The sequence below is a fragment of the Staurois parvus genome, unplaced genomic scaffold (genome assembly GCF_062004578.1).
Source record: "Staurois parvus isolate SC_StPar_1 unplaced genomic scaffold, SC_StPar_1.0 ptg000153l, whole genome shotgun sequence".
NCBI lineage: Eukaryota > Metazoa > Chordata > Amphibia > Anura > Ranidae > Staurois > Staurois parvus.
The window spans coordinates 1459662-1475477 of record NW_028317949.1 but is presented as its reverse complement, the minus strand read 5'-3'; the positions used below and the strand labels follow the sequence as shown (position 1 = coordinate 1475477).

The window sequence follows — 15816 nt, the reverse complement described above, 5'->3', positions numbered from 1 at the left end:
AAGCTGTATGGAAATCCTTTACTGGGAATCCACCTAAAATAAAACAGGGCCATCTTAGACACATAGCTGGAGTTAAGACATCAGTTAAAAAATCTGTGAACTGCTGCTGGAATAAAGATTTAACATATCTGTTCATCTGTACCAAACCTAAAAAAGGCTAAAACATATTGCTGAACTAACAACCAGTAAAACAGGAACAAGTTAACATCAGAACACCCCACTTTATGTTGTGTGGTTAAATAACCTGAAGCAAAGTACTGTAAATAGGACTTTATTTTTGCCATATAAACTGCTAAATAGAGTCTGTAATTAAACTAGCATCAGTTCAAATTCCCAAAATCTAAAAAACAGAAAGACAGTGAATGAAAATTCCAAAGTGTTCCCATACAGCAGAAATACTTTGTAACAGAAAATTTTATATAAGTTGTGCACAGCTATACACAACACTAAATATGCCAATCTGTAAGAAACAAACATATGCAGTTTATAGAAATGCACACATTGAAAGTGTATTAGAAATATAGTTATACATGATTTAGTTTTTCTTTTCTTGCTACGTAAAACATTTTTTGTAGGTGCCACCTATCCGGGTTCTCCATTCCTCATTCAAATAGCACGTTCCATCTTGAGCTATTTGAGGTCAAAGGAACATCAATGGACCCATCAAACAGTGGCACATTTTTAATAAATCACTTGTTCAGCTCAAGTGTGTGCTCTTAGATTTGCAAGAAATGGGAATGTTAAGAAAGTCGAGTACACAGTTTTTTCAGGAGTAATACAACAGCAAGCTCTAAAGAGTTCCCAATACCCACAAATCGGCAACAGTAAAAACCTTAACTAATTTCTTCTAGTAAATTCACAGTAACAACTGAAAGAAAAATGATTCAAGAAAACTTAAGTTATTGAGATCTCTTATATAGCAATAACATGGAATCAGTAAAAGTCAACTGCATACGAATGTTCATGGTCAAACCCAAAGGGTGAATGTATTAAAATATGTGTAAATGGACTGCAGAAGAGCCATCAAAGCACAGCTTATGAAGACCCGTTTAAACTTCACTTGCTGCATCCACACATGTTCGACCTGAGGTTTCTTCACTGACATCTTAATGTAAAACATTCATGGACCATAGCATTTAGCACAATCAGAACATCCTTTACTATAAAAAAAATAAAAATCATGGAATTTGTCAATGAAGTGAACACCGGGTCTCAGAAGATTTTGATGAAAGTAGTGTGAACTCATGGACTTCAATAGTTTTGGTGCAGTGTGGTTAAACCATTGCTACTGTGAACTATTAGGAGGTCCATGAATTGGGAAATGGCAGCTTCGATCACTAGCTTCTGAGAAGGTGTTTTCCTTTGTAACAGAAGTTCCCTCTAAATTAACAGGGAAAAGTGCCTTAATTTTAAAATACAAAGCTTGAATATTTGTTTAATCTTTAAAAGCTAAGAAAAAAACTGCAATGTACCAGGAATCAAGAACATAAATGAAAAATAAATGGTATGGATTTACAAAAGAATACTAATTTCAATGCATAACAAACAAGGAGTAAAGAGATCATCTACCTATAAGAAAATATAGATGGGTGGCCGACCTTTGACAATTAATTCGGCAAAAGTGTCTTGTTTTAGATTACAAATAGGGACATGAAGTTGCCTATAGCTACCAGTCTTGTTCCAAATTCCATCAAAGTACTAACAAAAATATTTGTAACTGGTAGCCAAGGAGTGCTGCAGTCTGTATACTGCCAACTGTTTCAAAGTCCACTGTGCTTTGTGTTGAAAGCATAAATGTACTGGTAATAAAAATAGCAACCACTGAATGGTAGACACTGTAAGGTGCATGATCATACCTGTGTTGCAAGAATATGCCCCAAGTCTTTGCTTCCTATGCAAGTACTTTTATTTCCACAGTTGTGTACACGACCCCACCAAATGGGGCCCGAGGACTCAAGAGCTGCAGTTATGGGGAAATACTTATCCTCATCATACTCTGGAAGCCACTGGCAAAGGGATGTTTCTTATAAACAGGTTGATTTGGCACTTTATGACACCTAGCATTCAGCACTTGGCTCATTTTTATATTTTTACCACCACATCTTTACCTTACACAATCCCATCCATTTCCAAAGATAATTTGGATCATAGAGTACTCCCTTCAAAAATATAGGTCTTGAAAAAATAAAATTTTCTTCTGATTTTGAGTGGTCCTTCTGAAAACGGTTACATCAATGTGTAATGATTGATTGAAAATGTAAAAATCTGTTCAGTCAATCAAAAGATTTTACAACCTGCAGAAAGTCCTGTTATTTGAAGTCCAAGGCCTCTTGATGCTGCAGTACATCCTTTCTTTGCTCAGTATGGTGCTCTGTATTCAACTAGGGGACTATTAAATATCAGATTCACTGCCAAAAACAGATAAGAAATGAGTTCATCTTTAGGCAGCAGAAGATTTAGTCTTTAAATCATAATTCCACCTTTCTACTGAATATGGTGCTTGAAGATCAGGTAGGATAGTGAAATGTTTTTCAAATGAGAGCTTTTTTTTCCTGTGTTCTTGCACAATATCCTGAAATTGTGATAAATGGGAAGCTTAAATTGTGCTAACTGCTGCAGAGGATATGAAGACACAGCTATTTAAATCCATCTACATAATGATTACATGGAATTAATGTTTCTTAAAGGGTATCCACAGGCTGTTTATCCTGATATATTTGAATGTGATAAATTGAATGTAAATTTGATCAAATATTTGATTGTTAAAAAAAAGTTCTCTTTTTAGTATGTAAACAATTCTGGGGGGCATCTATATTTACCCATATGCAGACTGCCTCCTGATTAGCAGTAGTACATAATAGTCTGTAATAAAGTTAAGTCAAGACACATTTCCCCCCCCCCACACTTGGTAGCAATCCTTACCCATAGTCAATGTGCCTTAGCTTTTATGTGAATTGCTCAGCAGTCAGCATTCTCCATACATCAGGCACTAAGTTTCTGGTGCTTCAATGGCTTAGAGAGTGCACTTAAGGCAGCACCCTCCACTTACATCACAGCCTCTTGCTTAATCTATACAGGCAGACACAGCACAGTACTTCCTTGTGTTGCCCCTATTAAGTGTTTTGCAAAGCATATTGCCTCCATATCATATAACTATATCACATATTACCAACTTGGGCCTTTGCAGTGATTGTTCTCCAAGGCAACATCTTTTGTAAGCAGGTTAGAAGGATTATATGATCTGCATTTAGAAGATGATTTTAGGGTACTTTTCACAATTTATTTTATTGCATGTACAGGGAATTACACCACTGAACTACATCTTTCTATATATTCTATATTGAATACATTTACTGTCACATGCTTCAGCAAGGCAGTAAAATACGAAAGCAATATCAAAATGTCATATTACAATAACTCAAAACTCATGTAGTTATTGAGAATATACTATGTGACCCTGTCACTGCAGGGTCAAAACTAAAAAGACATACTGTACCTGTAAGGATGATGTCATAGACTAACCTTTCTATTGGTCCTGTGCTGAAATGGAGTGCATTGCAGCACTCTGGCCATTACAAATATTCTGCACCTTGGGTGGCTTGAATAACTGCTCCCCTTGATACACAGTGGTTTCCATCTTTGCTCATATGTCCTAATCAGTGAAAGGGACCACAGCGTGCAGGGGGGAGCTCATTCTACAAAGCTGAAAGTGTAGAATATCTTCAGCAGCAATGTTTTAACACATGGGCCCCTGGGAAAGGTAAGTATATAGTATTCCTTTTCCAGATAAGTCATCTTTTTTGACAGGGTTACTTTAATGTGCACGTGTGATCAGATATGGTCTTTAATTTACATAATCTTAAACATTAATGCAGCATGAAAAAAAGCCATCAATTACCTCTCTAGCTGCTTTTAATGTTGAGTTATTCCTTCTCAAAAATCCACAAATCACAACAAGACTCTAAAGTGGGGTTTCAGTTTCAAAGGTTATAAGCACATGGACGATTTGGCCCATTCGTATTAAATCCCAGCATTTAGAGCTGTATACACTCAGAGATGTATGCCCCAAACATATGAATTCAGGCCCTACAACGTACAAAACCTGCTGGTTGTTTTTACATTAGAGGGCTGACAGCCTACCAAGATTGGCTCCAATAGCAAACACAGATGCTGCCTTATTAATAGTGAATTTCTATACAATGCTTATAGATATAGAGATGAACGAGGGCTTGTATTAAAGTGCTTTTACGGCTTCTATATACTTTAGTGTGCAAGCAGAGGTTCACTTTGATTTCACAGGTAGTCAAAAGTCAATACTATGCTTGTTTTGCAAAGGTTATAATAAGCTCTCATGATTTAGAGCACCAAATTCATTGGAAAGGTGGAGCTGGTTTTGAAGTACAATTCTGGAAATTCTTAAAAAATTCCAAAACAGAGCAAGCATGAGATAAGAGAAAACCTGAAAACAATTTACCCTACTGAGCACACTTAGCATGGATATTTGAGTGTACACATACCAGTATACAAGAGGAAAGACTTCCAATTGATGTAATCAACCTGCCATTTACAAAATAGTTGCTTTGTTCATAATACTACACATATCTGAATTGTAATAAAAGTGAACAAAAGAGTCACTTAAAAAAGTTTGCTTTTGCAACAAATGAACACAAAAAACATTGACCTAAAACAACTATTCACCAAAGTGCACTATAAATTCCACACCAGTTAAAACATCTGTTCTACATGCACACATTGTACAAATCATTGAAAACACGCTAAATGTTTATGTGCGCGCTGGATGTTTGCAAGGGAATTTTTCTTAGGACCAATAAACTTAATTATATTAATTAAATTGATATATTTATCTGAAAGAATGTTCTCATTTGCAAATGTAAAACTACAGAAATCTTCACTGCTGATATTGTATTTACTGTAACCTATTACGTGGCTTATTATTCCACATTGTCTTCCAGTTATTAGTACTTATTAGAAAGGAAACCAGCTAAGGTAAGGAAAATCTTAACGTTGGACTCTAGGAAGATATTAAAAAAACACTAATGAATGCAGTTATGAATTTTTAAAAATAAATGCATGAATTGTAAAATGAATTCACTCTCTTGGAATCCTCTCCACAGCAGCACTCAGACTTTGAGGGGGGGGCTGCACTAGACAACAGGTGGAGAGAACAGGGGCTGGCCTCTTCAGTCTCTCTTTGCCCATTCACTCTCCAATCATAGACATGGGGAAGGCAGGTGATCAACCTGTGTTGCTTAACTGCAACAGAGAAAAAGTCAGGTCACTAGGCTGGTTGTGCTGAATGGACAGAAATACACGTCCATTGGCAAGACTGAATCAATAGAGATAAAGTCCTTTGGCAGGTAATACAGCTCTCATATATGTATTTTAAAGGTGTTTTAAGCCATTTGCCTGGAATTTAGCTTTAATTTTCCCCAAAGTTATCTTTGTCTCTGATTTTTTTTTTCACTATTAAAACTTTATCTGTCCATGACTGTAAACAATTTTGGGGAAAAACCCTATTTTAAGTTTATTGGTCCATGAAATATAATTCTGCACACCAAAATTCATACAATATCACATTTCTTAAGTGCTATACAATGGTGCAACTATTTATTTGCAAAGCAGACTAAATATATATCCCAACACAACATGTATCAAAAAAACTTACAAAGTAATAACTAGAAAATGACAGACCTCTTGTCCCTATGACTTTAAAGCAAGGTGGACCCTTATCTTTCATAATCCACTTTTAAAGCATGGAGGGACTACCTAATCATAGAATGTCAGTCAGTCAGAAAGCAGCCAGTGAATCCATCATAGAAAAAGGCACTTTTGTAAGATTTTTTTGATGACAGTTGTTTATTTTTCAGTACACAGTGAGTATAGATCACTCGCAATTTCTGCAATTTAAACACCTTATGATTGTAATAAAGACGATAAAATAGATGAAAGCTGGGCAAAAAATGGAAATTGTCACAAACAAAAGACTACTGTGTATAGATGAGTCTAAATATATTCAGAGGTACAATACACATAAGCCCCTCACCAGGAGAGGGAGAAGTAGGTCCCGATTTAGTTTGTTTTCTTTTGATCCCTGTGGTACTGTGTCTCTTCCATGTCATCAGGTGTGAAATCAGTACAGAAGCCATTTGGAGCATTGGGAGAAGGGCTGTTTAGAAGAGTTTCAGAGTCCACCATATTTGGATAAATATAGTCTTCGGCAAAACTGGGGTTCAGTTCTGCAAATCTGTTGAAGTCCTCTAGAAAAAAAAAAAAAAAAAAAAAACAGACATGCAAGTTAGTACTTTATTTTATTTTTTTTAATTTATTTCAGGTACTTATATAGCGCCGTCAATTTATGCAGCGCTTTACATACATATATTGTACAGTCACATCAGTCCCTAACCCTCAAGGAGCGTACAATCTAAGGTTCCTAACTCACATTCATACATATACATACTAGGGCCAATTTAGACAGGAGCCAATTAACCTAACAGCATGTATTTTGGAGTGTGGGAGAAAACCGGAGTACCCGGAGGAAACCCACGCAGTCACAGGGAGAACATGCGAACTCCAGGCAGGTGGTGCCGGGGTTGGGATTCGAACCAGCGACCATAGTACTGCCAGGCAGAAGTGCTAACCATTTAGCCACTGTGCTGCCCAGTACTTGTATTAGTACTTGTATTTTTAGAAGGAGATAACAGGCCCTATATATTTCTGCTTACAGGTCAGAAATACCAGATGGTGCCAGAGCTTAGAGAGCAGCGGCCTGGTCCCTGTCATGTGAAAATGCTCACCTACTTTGTCATGGGAAGTCGTCACTTGCACCTTCACACCCTAGAAGTACCAGGTATTTTGTGCTGACTGTGATAAAGGACAATGAGGCAAGGGGACGCTCCAGAGGCAAGTATCAATGTGTCAGAGGGAGCTGCTTTACACTACACCTTAAAGGAATGCTATAGTGTTTTTAACTCTTTTGCTTACATGTGCTCTGTCCATGTCCACTTGGGAATTTTGTGTGTTCTGCCCACCTTTCAGTGGGCGTTACAGTGCCTCATGTTGCAGTCTCTATATTATACAATGAATAAAAAAAACCCACAAAAAACAGAGTGGTACCCCCTTTCCCCACACTCAACATGCACACAGCTGTTATGCAAATACAGGAACTCAAAAACAGATATCACAATAGATTAGTTACCAACTGTGCTTTATTCAAACACTGGCTATGCTTTTTTTGCTCATTGGTAACAACGCTTCACTGGTCTTCTCTCTCTCCATACAACTCTACAAAATTGTTTTCATCCAGCAAGATAGCTTAAGCTGGATGGATTATGCCTTTGTTGCTGTCTATCCTCTTGTCAGCCTTAAGCTGTAGGGTAGGGAAAGACAATAGACATCTTTAGATATCTCCCATGGAATGCTAGGCAGTCAGATATCTGCTCATTCTTAAACGGATTGCTCTACAGTCGAATCAGGACCCACCTAAATAATTAGCAAACATTCATGTTGGCACCTGTGCAATACCTTAACCACTTGCCCTCCAGAGGATTTAACCCCCTTAATGACCAGGCCTCTTTTTGCTACTTGGCGCTGCACTAATTCAACTGATAATTGCGCGGTCATGCAATGCTGCACCCAAATTAAATTTACGTCCTTTTTTTCACACAAATAGAGCTTTCTTTTGCTGGTATTTGATCACATGTGCGCTTTTTATTTTTTGCGCTATAATCAAAAAAAGACATAACATTTTGAAGAAAAACAATATTTTTTACTTTTGGCAATAAAAAATATATAGTAAACTCAAAGTTAGTTATAATTTTAGGCCAAAATGTATTCTGCTACATGTTTTTGGTAAAAAAAAATCCTAATAAGTGTATATTAATTGCTTTGTGTGAAAGTTATTGCGTCTACAAACTATGGTATAGATACTGCAATTTACACCATTTTTTTGCTATACAGCACTACACTAGTTTAACTGACAATTTTGCGGTCATGCAATATGGTCCTTTTTTCACACAAATACAGCTTTCTTTTGGTGGTATTTGATCACCTGTGTGCTTTTTATTTTTGCTGCTATAAACAAAAAAAGTAATAATAGCGTTGATCAGCGACTTATGGCGGGACTGCGGCGGACATTCTGACACTGGGGGGAACTGACTTGGGGTCACTGACATCCCCAGTGACACCAATACAGTGATCAGTGCAAAAAAAAAAAAAAAGAAAAGAACTGACACTGTACTAATGGCACTGGGGAGGAAGGGGTTAACATTAGAATGCATTCAAAGGGTTAACTGTGTGAGGGGAGTGTTTTACTAGGGGGTAGGGGGGTGTGTTCTTCACAGTTACACAATCATCTGGAAAGCTGAACTCAGCAATTCGGAGCAGTGTGCTGAAAACAGACAGGGAGGAGAGTTCCATTGAAAATGTAGCTGTGCTCCCTGTCAGTGTTTGCTGGCGCCAGAGGGTAATCACCAGCCGGGACCCAGTGACTGACACCCATGGCCGCGATCGGTGCCACGGGTAGGGCGGTCGCTCGCCCCCTACCCCGAAATCAGGATGATGTTTATAAACGTGATCCTGCGCACAGGGGTTGCCTTGCCGCAGTATATGTACTGTGGGCGGTCCCCTAGTGGTTAAGCTGACCATAGACGGTTCAAATCTCGACCACTTCAGCAGGAACCGACTGAGATTCGAACCACATATGGGCAGGCTGAATGTACCAAAGTTGATCTGGTATGGCCTCTAGCAATAATCACTGTCTTCTCCCAGTGGGGATGGCTTCCCCCGCATTCCCCCACCCCCCCCTCCCCATGAGCATACAATGGCTGAATGGGAGGGATTCCTCTATCAACACTGTCCCATGGCTGCAGGAAAGAAATTTACTCCATGTATGGCCTGCCTTAAACGATTCAACATTCTGAACAGAAAAGGGAAGGATTTAGCATCGCTAATAGGATTTTCCAACAGGTCAAAAAATCTCTTGGGGTTTTAATGAATGGCTCTAATAAATGGTTAACTTTTTTATACCTACTAGGATGGTTACAGAGGGCCATATTATTGCAAACAATGCTTGAATTGGGAGTATCTACATCCACTGCATATTCATAGGAACCTCTGTGGAATCACTTATGGACCAGGTATGAGTACTACAGAAAAACATTTTTGTTGACAATAGCAACTAGTCATCTTCTACATATCATTCCTGCAGTCCATGTTAACATGAAACAATGATTCAGACTTGTTGCTATACACAATGACTTTATTTTAGCAGTCTTCATATATCACCCATTTTCCAATTCTGGGTACCATAAGGCTCTGCCACAGACTTAAAGGAGGATTTATAATTTCAGCAATATGTCGCTATCCCTTCCCCTCTAGACATTATAAATTAGAGGCCTAAAGCTGACCAAGATGACAATTTCATAGAAATACTGGAAGCTTTCTTTCAGCCATTTGAAAAAAGTGTGGAAGTGAGTGGTCCACAGCAATCTGCCACTCAGTTGTTTCCTGCTTTGGAAATCAATCAAAATGTCCTTTGAAAGCATTTACACCACAGTTTTAGTGGCTCAGTTTATGGAAATTAGGATATGCTGGAAACCACATTGAAAAGAGTACTGTGGATCATTGAATTTTATTACATGAAAGCAGTTTATTTTTAATGTATGGCTAGCATAGAGGATTTAATAAATGAAAATTTTCCTGCATGCCACCCTATGTGGATGGGCTGTGCTTGTCTGCTTAGATCACTATGAGGTCAATTCACCAAGCGATAAATATCACATGAATTTTTGAGTTAAAATAACGCATGCAGTATTTATTTCAAAGGTAATCAATTCACTAAAAGCCATGTGTTATTTACCAAATGCGTCAAATATTTATGTTTTGCAATATTTAGCACTTAAATTTTGTGTTATTTTTGGTGTTGTTTTTTTCACAATTTTTTTTTTTTTGCAGGCTAACATTACATCAGAATGCACACAGCAATATTGTGAAACTAGGAAAACACTGTAGTGTTCTTTCATTCACAAAATGATCTCCCTCTTCCTGAGCGAAGAGAACATTTTTACACTGATACATTGCACTGGCCAGAAAGTGAAAAGTATACAGAGTTACTCAAATTGTTATTTTGTACATTTCTAAAATATCGCCAGCAAACACCTGATAAATAACGAATGTGTGTGTCTTTAATGAATTGACTTTAATCGCTTCCGCGCTGCCCTATAGCAGACATACTTCTACGGGGCGGCATGGGTGCGCAAAATCACGTAAATACACACATGATTTTGCAGTTCCCCACGCCGCCATTTGCGGCCTCAGCTGTCAAATCACTGGGTCTCAGCCGGTGATTTCCCGCCGGCACCCAGCGATCGCCGAGTATCACCGACGGGGGAGAGACCTGTGTATAGACATCACAGATCTCTCTTGTCAGCTCCTGCACACTGCTTTGTATGGCTCTGCATAGCAGTGTGTTTACAGTGTTAAGCACACACACAGTAAAATAGCACACAGCTAACAGCTCCAGATGTTAACCTCTTCCTGCCCAGTGCAATTAGTACAGTGTCAGTGCTTTTTATTAGCACTGATCACTATATTGGTGTCACTGGGGATGTCAGTGACACCAAGTCAGTTCCCCCAGTGTCAGAATGACCGCCGCAGTCCTGCTATAAATCGCTGATTGCCACCATTACTAGTTACAAAAAAAAAAAAATTCCAGTATATACAGTATACTGCCATTTGTAGACGCTATAACTTTAACGGAAAACCAATTAATTTACACATATTGGGATTTTTTTTTTTTAGCAAAAACGTGTATCAGAATATATTTTTGGCCTAAATTTATGACGTAATTAGATTTTTAAAATTTTTTTACTGGACATGTTTGTCGTTGTTTATGATTTATAGCGCAAAAAATAAAAAAATGCAGAGGCAATCAATTACCACTGAAAGAAAGCTCTATTTGTGGGGAAAAAAAAGGATGTAAATGTCATTTGAGTGCAGCGTTGCATGATCGCGCGATTGTCAGTTAAAGTAACGCAGCACCGTATTGCACAAAATGGCCTAGTCAGGAAGGGGGGGGGGGGAATCCTCTGGAGAGCAAGTGCTTAATGATTTATCTAATATTTTTGCAGTAAATTACCTCACATTTGATAATTTACTTTGATGAATTGACTATTATCTCATGTGATAATTTATGCGAATGAGTCATGTGATCGTGTTATTGCATGCGGTAACCTTTAGTGAACTGACCCAAATGTGCTGCTCATACAGCATGTATGGTCGGTAAAATTAACTGGAAATTTCCTTCATCTCTGTGAAGACTGTTGTGAGTCTCATGCAATGAAAACAAAATGATTATGGTCACTATACAGTCAGGTCCATAAATATTGGGACATCGACACAATTCTAACATTTTTGGCTCTATACACCACCACAATGGATTTGAAATGAAATTAACAAGATGTGCTTTAACTGCAGACTGTCAGCTTTAATTTGAGGGTATTTACATCCAAATCAGGTGAACGGTGTAGGAATTACAACAGTTTGCATATGTGCATCCCACTTGTTAAGGGACCAAAAGTAATGGGACAGAATAATAATCATAAATCAAACTTTCACTTTTTAAATACTTGGTTGCAAATCCTTTGCAGTCAATTACAGCCTGAAGTCTGGAACGCATAGACATCACCAGACGCTGGGTTTCATCCCTGGTGATGCTCTGCCAGGCCTCTACTGCAACTGTCTTCAGTTCCTGCTTGTTCTTGGGGCATTTCCCCTTCAGTTTTGTCTTCAGCAAGTGAAATGCATGCTCAATCGGATTCAGGTCAGGTGATTTACTTGGCCATTGCATAACATTCCACTTCTTTCCCTTAAAAAACTCTTTGGTTGCTTTTGCAGTATGCTTTGGGTCATTGTCCATCTGCACTGTGAAGCGGTATCCAATGAGTTCGGAAGCATTTGGCTGAATATGAGCAGATAATATTGCCCGAAACACTTCAGAATTCATCCTGCTGCTTTTGTCAGCAGTCACATCATCAATAAATACAAGAGAACCAGTTCCATTGGCAGCCATACATGCCCACGCCATGACACTACCACCACCATGCTTCACTGATGAGGTGGTATGCTTAGGATCATGAGCAGTTCCTTTCCTTCTCCATACTCTTCTCTTCCCAGCACTCTGGTACAAGTTGATCTTGGTCTCATCTGTCCATAGGATGTTGTTCCAGAACTGTGAAGGCTTTTTTAGATGTCGTTTGGCAAACTCTAATCTGGCCTTCCTGTTTGTGAGGCTCACCAATGGTTTACATCTTGTGGTAAACCCTCTGTATTCACTCTGGGGAAGTCTTCTCTTGATTGTTGACTTTGACACACATACACCTACCTCCTGGAGAGTGTTCTTGATCTGGCCAACTGTTGTGAAGGGTGTTTTCTTCACCTGGGAAATAATTCTTCGGTCATCCACAACTGGTGTTTTCCATGGTCTTCCGGGTCTTTTGGTGTTGCTGAGCTCACCGTTGCGTTCCTTCTTTCTAAGAATGTTCCAAACAGTTGTTTTGGCTAGTCGTAATGTTTTTGCTATCTCTCTGATGGGTTTGTTTTGTTTTTTCAGCCTAATGATGGCTTGCTTCACTGATAGTGACAGCTCTTTGGATCTCATCTTGAGAGTTGACAGCAACAGATTCCAAATGCAAATAGCACACTTGAAATGAACTCTGGACCTTTTATCTGCTCATTGTAATTGGGATAATGAGGGAATAACACACACCTGGCCATGGAACAGCTGAGAAGCCAATTGTCCCATTACTTTTGGTCCCTTAACAAGTGGGAGGCACATATGCAAACTGTTGTAATTCCTACACCGTTCACCTGATTTGGATGTAAATACCTCAAATTAAAGCTGACAGTCTGCAGTTAAAGCACATCTTGTTCGTTTCATTTCAAATCCATTGTGGTGGTGTATAGAGCCAAAAATGTTAGAATTGTGTCTATGTCCCAATATTTATGGACCTGACTGTATGCGTTAAGGAATTCATTTGCAAAATTAAGATAGTTGTCACTTTCATCAGGTGCCAAAAAAATAATTTATCTGCACATTGTGTGGCCTCAAAAATGTGTATGTAATGTTGCTTTCTTAATTATGGGCGTATGCAACTCTCAACAACTAGTGCAGTGCAGGGGGTGACTGCATACCATGTCTACCTGCATTTCATTGTTAAATCAAACCTGTACTTTGCCCACCCAATGTGCATCCATACCCAGAAATCTAGTCGTTTTGTCTCTGATTTAAAAAAAAAAAAAAAAAAATCTATATTACTGACAGAAATTACCTGTTTTTAAGCACTTGCCTACTGGGCACTTTCACCCCCTTCCTGCCCAGGCCAATTTTCAGCTTTCAGCAGTGTCGCACTTTGAATGACAAATGCACGGTCATGCAACACTGTACCCATATACATTTTTTTCACACAAAGAGGTTTATTTTGGTGGTATTTAATCACCACTGGGGTTTTTATTTTTTGCTAAACAAAAGAGAAAAAAAAAAGACAGAAAATGTAGAAAAAAATGTTTTTTAAAGTTTCTATTCTAAAATTTTGCAAAAGGGTAATTTTTCTCCTTCACTGATGTGCGCTGATGAGGCTGCACTGATGTGCACTGATGAGTTTGCACTTAAATGCAGCACTGAAGGGTCCTGATACGCAGCACTGACAGGTGGCACTGACTGACAGCACTGTTGGGCACGGATTGGCAATAATAGGCAGCACTGATGGGCCCGGTTGGAGGTGCACTGTTAATCAGGGCACCGATTATCCTTGATGATGTCTCCCTTCACATAAGCTGGTTATCAGCAGTACTTTCCTCACACTGTTACAGTGTGAGGAAAGTGCTGCTGATAACCGGCAAGTGTGTTTACCAGGTGATCAGCTGTGTCCAAAAAACACAGCAATCACAGAGTGTCAGGTGCGTGCCGCAGCATAAGCCATTCTGGGAGGACGTCATAGGACGCCCTCCCAGAGCTGGACGACCGCACTGTAGCCATCATTCATCTATAGCGCATTCGGCAAGTGGTTAAACAAAAATGTTAGAGGAAAGAGAAAGCTGGATAATAACGAGAGTTCAGCCAGATATGCTCTTTGGTCTCCTGAGTACAAGATATAGTACATCTAAGAAACCTTTAATTATGCAATATTATTTACAGTGTATATTTGTATTTCAGTCAAATTATTATACATGCACACTGGTCTTTAAACATAGTGAAGCACTTTGCAGTTTATTAGGTTACATTAAATATTATGTAATATAGTACAGGTGCAGATTATATCTGTATTCACTAGTGCCTGCAGCAACACGTCTACCCATTAATTAAGCCTTTGATTTTTTTATAACCACAACTAATTACATTAATCCTAGAAAGGAAACAAGTTCTCAGACCTAAAGAAGTTCCATGAGGATAAATCAGCAGTACACCTTGAAGACACTAGAACAGTGTATTACAATTACCAGGTAATGAAGAAAAGATATAATATAACTGGGCTAACTTAAATGATAAGTTCACCTTTCTCAACATGTTACACCCATACTTAGGGTGCAACATGTTGAGCATCCAGCACATCTCCCCCAATGTTGAGCAATCTCGTAGTCCGTTGAGCTTCCTAGATTTCAGTAACTGTCTGTCCGTATCAGAGGTACGATATGGGCTTGATCCAGACATTGCACCCGCATACTGGAGATCACTGTTGCAATGCTGTAAGGCTCCAAGAAAAATAATAATAAATGCACTTTTTTTACCTGCATAAAAATTTGCATTTAATATTTCTTTTAAAAGGTGAACTTTTATTTTTAATCTATTTTTACATGATTTTGTAAGAGGTAAATCTCATACCAAACTGAAAATGAACCTTTAAAATGCATTCAAGGATCACAGACTTCTCACCATCAAGCTTTTTCTACTTGGGCTTAATAAAGAACTACAGTATAAGTTTTAATAAAGTTTATTAATATTTTTAATTCATCTGCTACCTGTACAGGGTAGGTATTTGTTCCACCACTGAAGAGTGTGAGTGTGTGTCCTGTCCAAGAGTACAGTCCACACAGCGTAGTCACTTCTACAGTATTTATCCGCAATTAACATAGATTGCCCCAGTGTCAGCCTCCTTGCTTAACTGGTCCCTTCAGTTTACAGACTGGACCTGTCCTCTGCTCACATAGAGACTGCTACTTGCTCAGAGCAGCCTGTCTGTTCAGACGTGGGCTACCTTGGTCCTTTCAAAATCTCCAACACTCTCAGTCTGCGTAACCTACACAGACAAGCTTAGCAGGCTGCCTGTGTAGGTTAGGCAGACCTGGCCATGCACACCTCATATGCCGGGCTTCAAGCTGCTCTCGCTGAACATAGGAACAAAGCCAGACTAGTGAATACTTTTCTTTTGTGGGCATCAACCTGCATTAGCACCACAGTAACACACACACAGTATATTGCCAAAAGTATTGGGACGTCTGCCCTTACACACACATGAACTTTAATGGTATCCCAGTATTCGTCCGTAGGGTTCAATATTGAGTTGGCCCACCTTTTGCAGCTATAATAGCTTCAACGCTTCTGGGAAGGCTGTCCACAAGGTTTAGGAGTGTGTCTATGGGAATGTTTGACCATTCTTCCAGAAGTGCATTTGTGAGGTCAGGCACTGATATCGGACCAGAAGGCCTGGCTCGCCCTGACCGCTCAAATTCATCCCAAAGGTGTTTAATCAGGTTGAGGTCAGGACTCTGTGTAGGCCAGTCAAGTTCCTCCACCCCAAACTC

General features: G+C 39.0%; 1 protein-coding gene across 1 annotated transcript in view; it reads right to left on the bottom strand.

Moving 5' to 3' along the window:
- Positions 1 to 255: 255 nt before the first annotated feature.
- Positions 256 to 15816, bottom strand: part of LPCAT1 (lysophosphatidylcholine acyltransferase 1) — a 200305-nt gene continuing 184744 nt past the window's right edge. Inside the window, exon 14 of the mRNA XM_089674823.1 lies at positions 256 to 6278. Coding sequence (XP_089530949.1) covers positions 6091 to 6278 — 188 coding nt within the window. The 3' untranslated portion in view covers positions 256 to 6090. The remainder of the gene's footprint in view (positions 6279 to 15816) is intronic.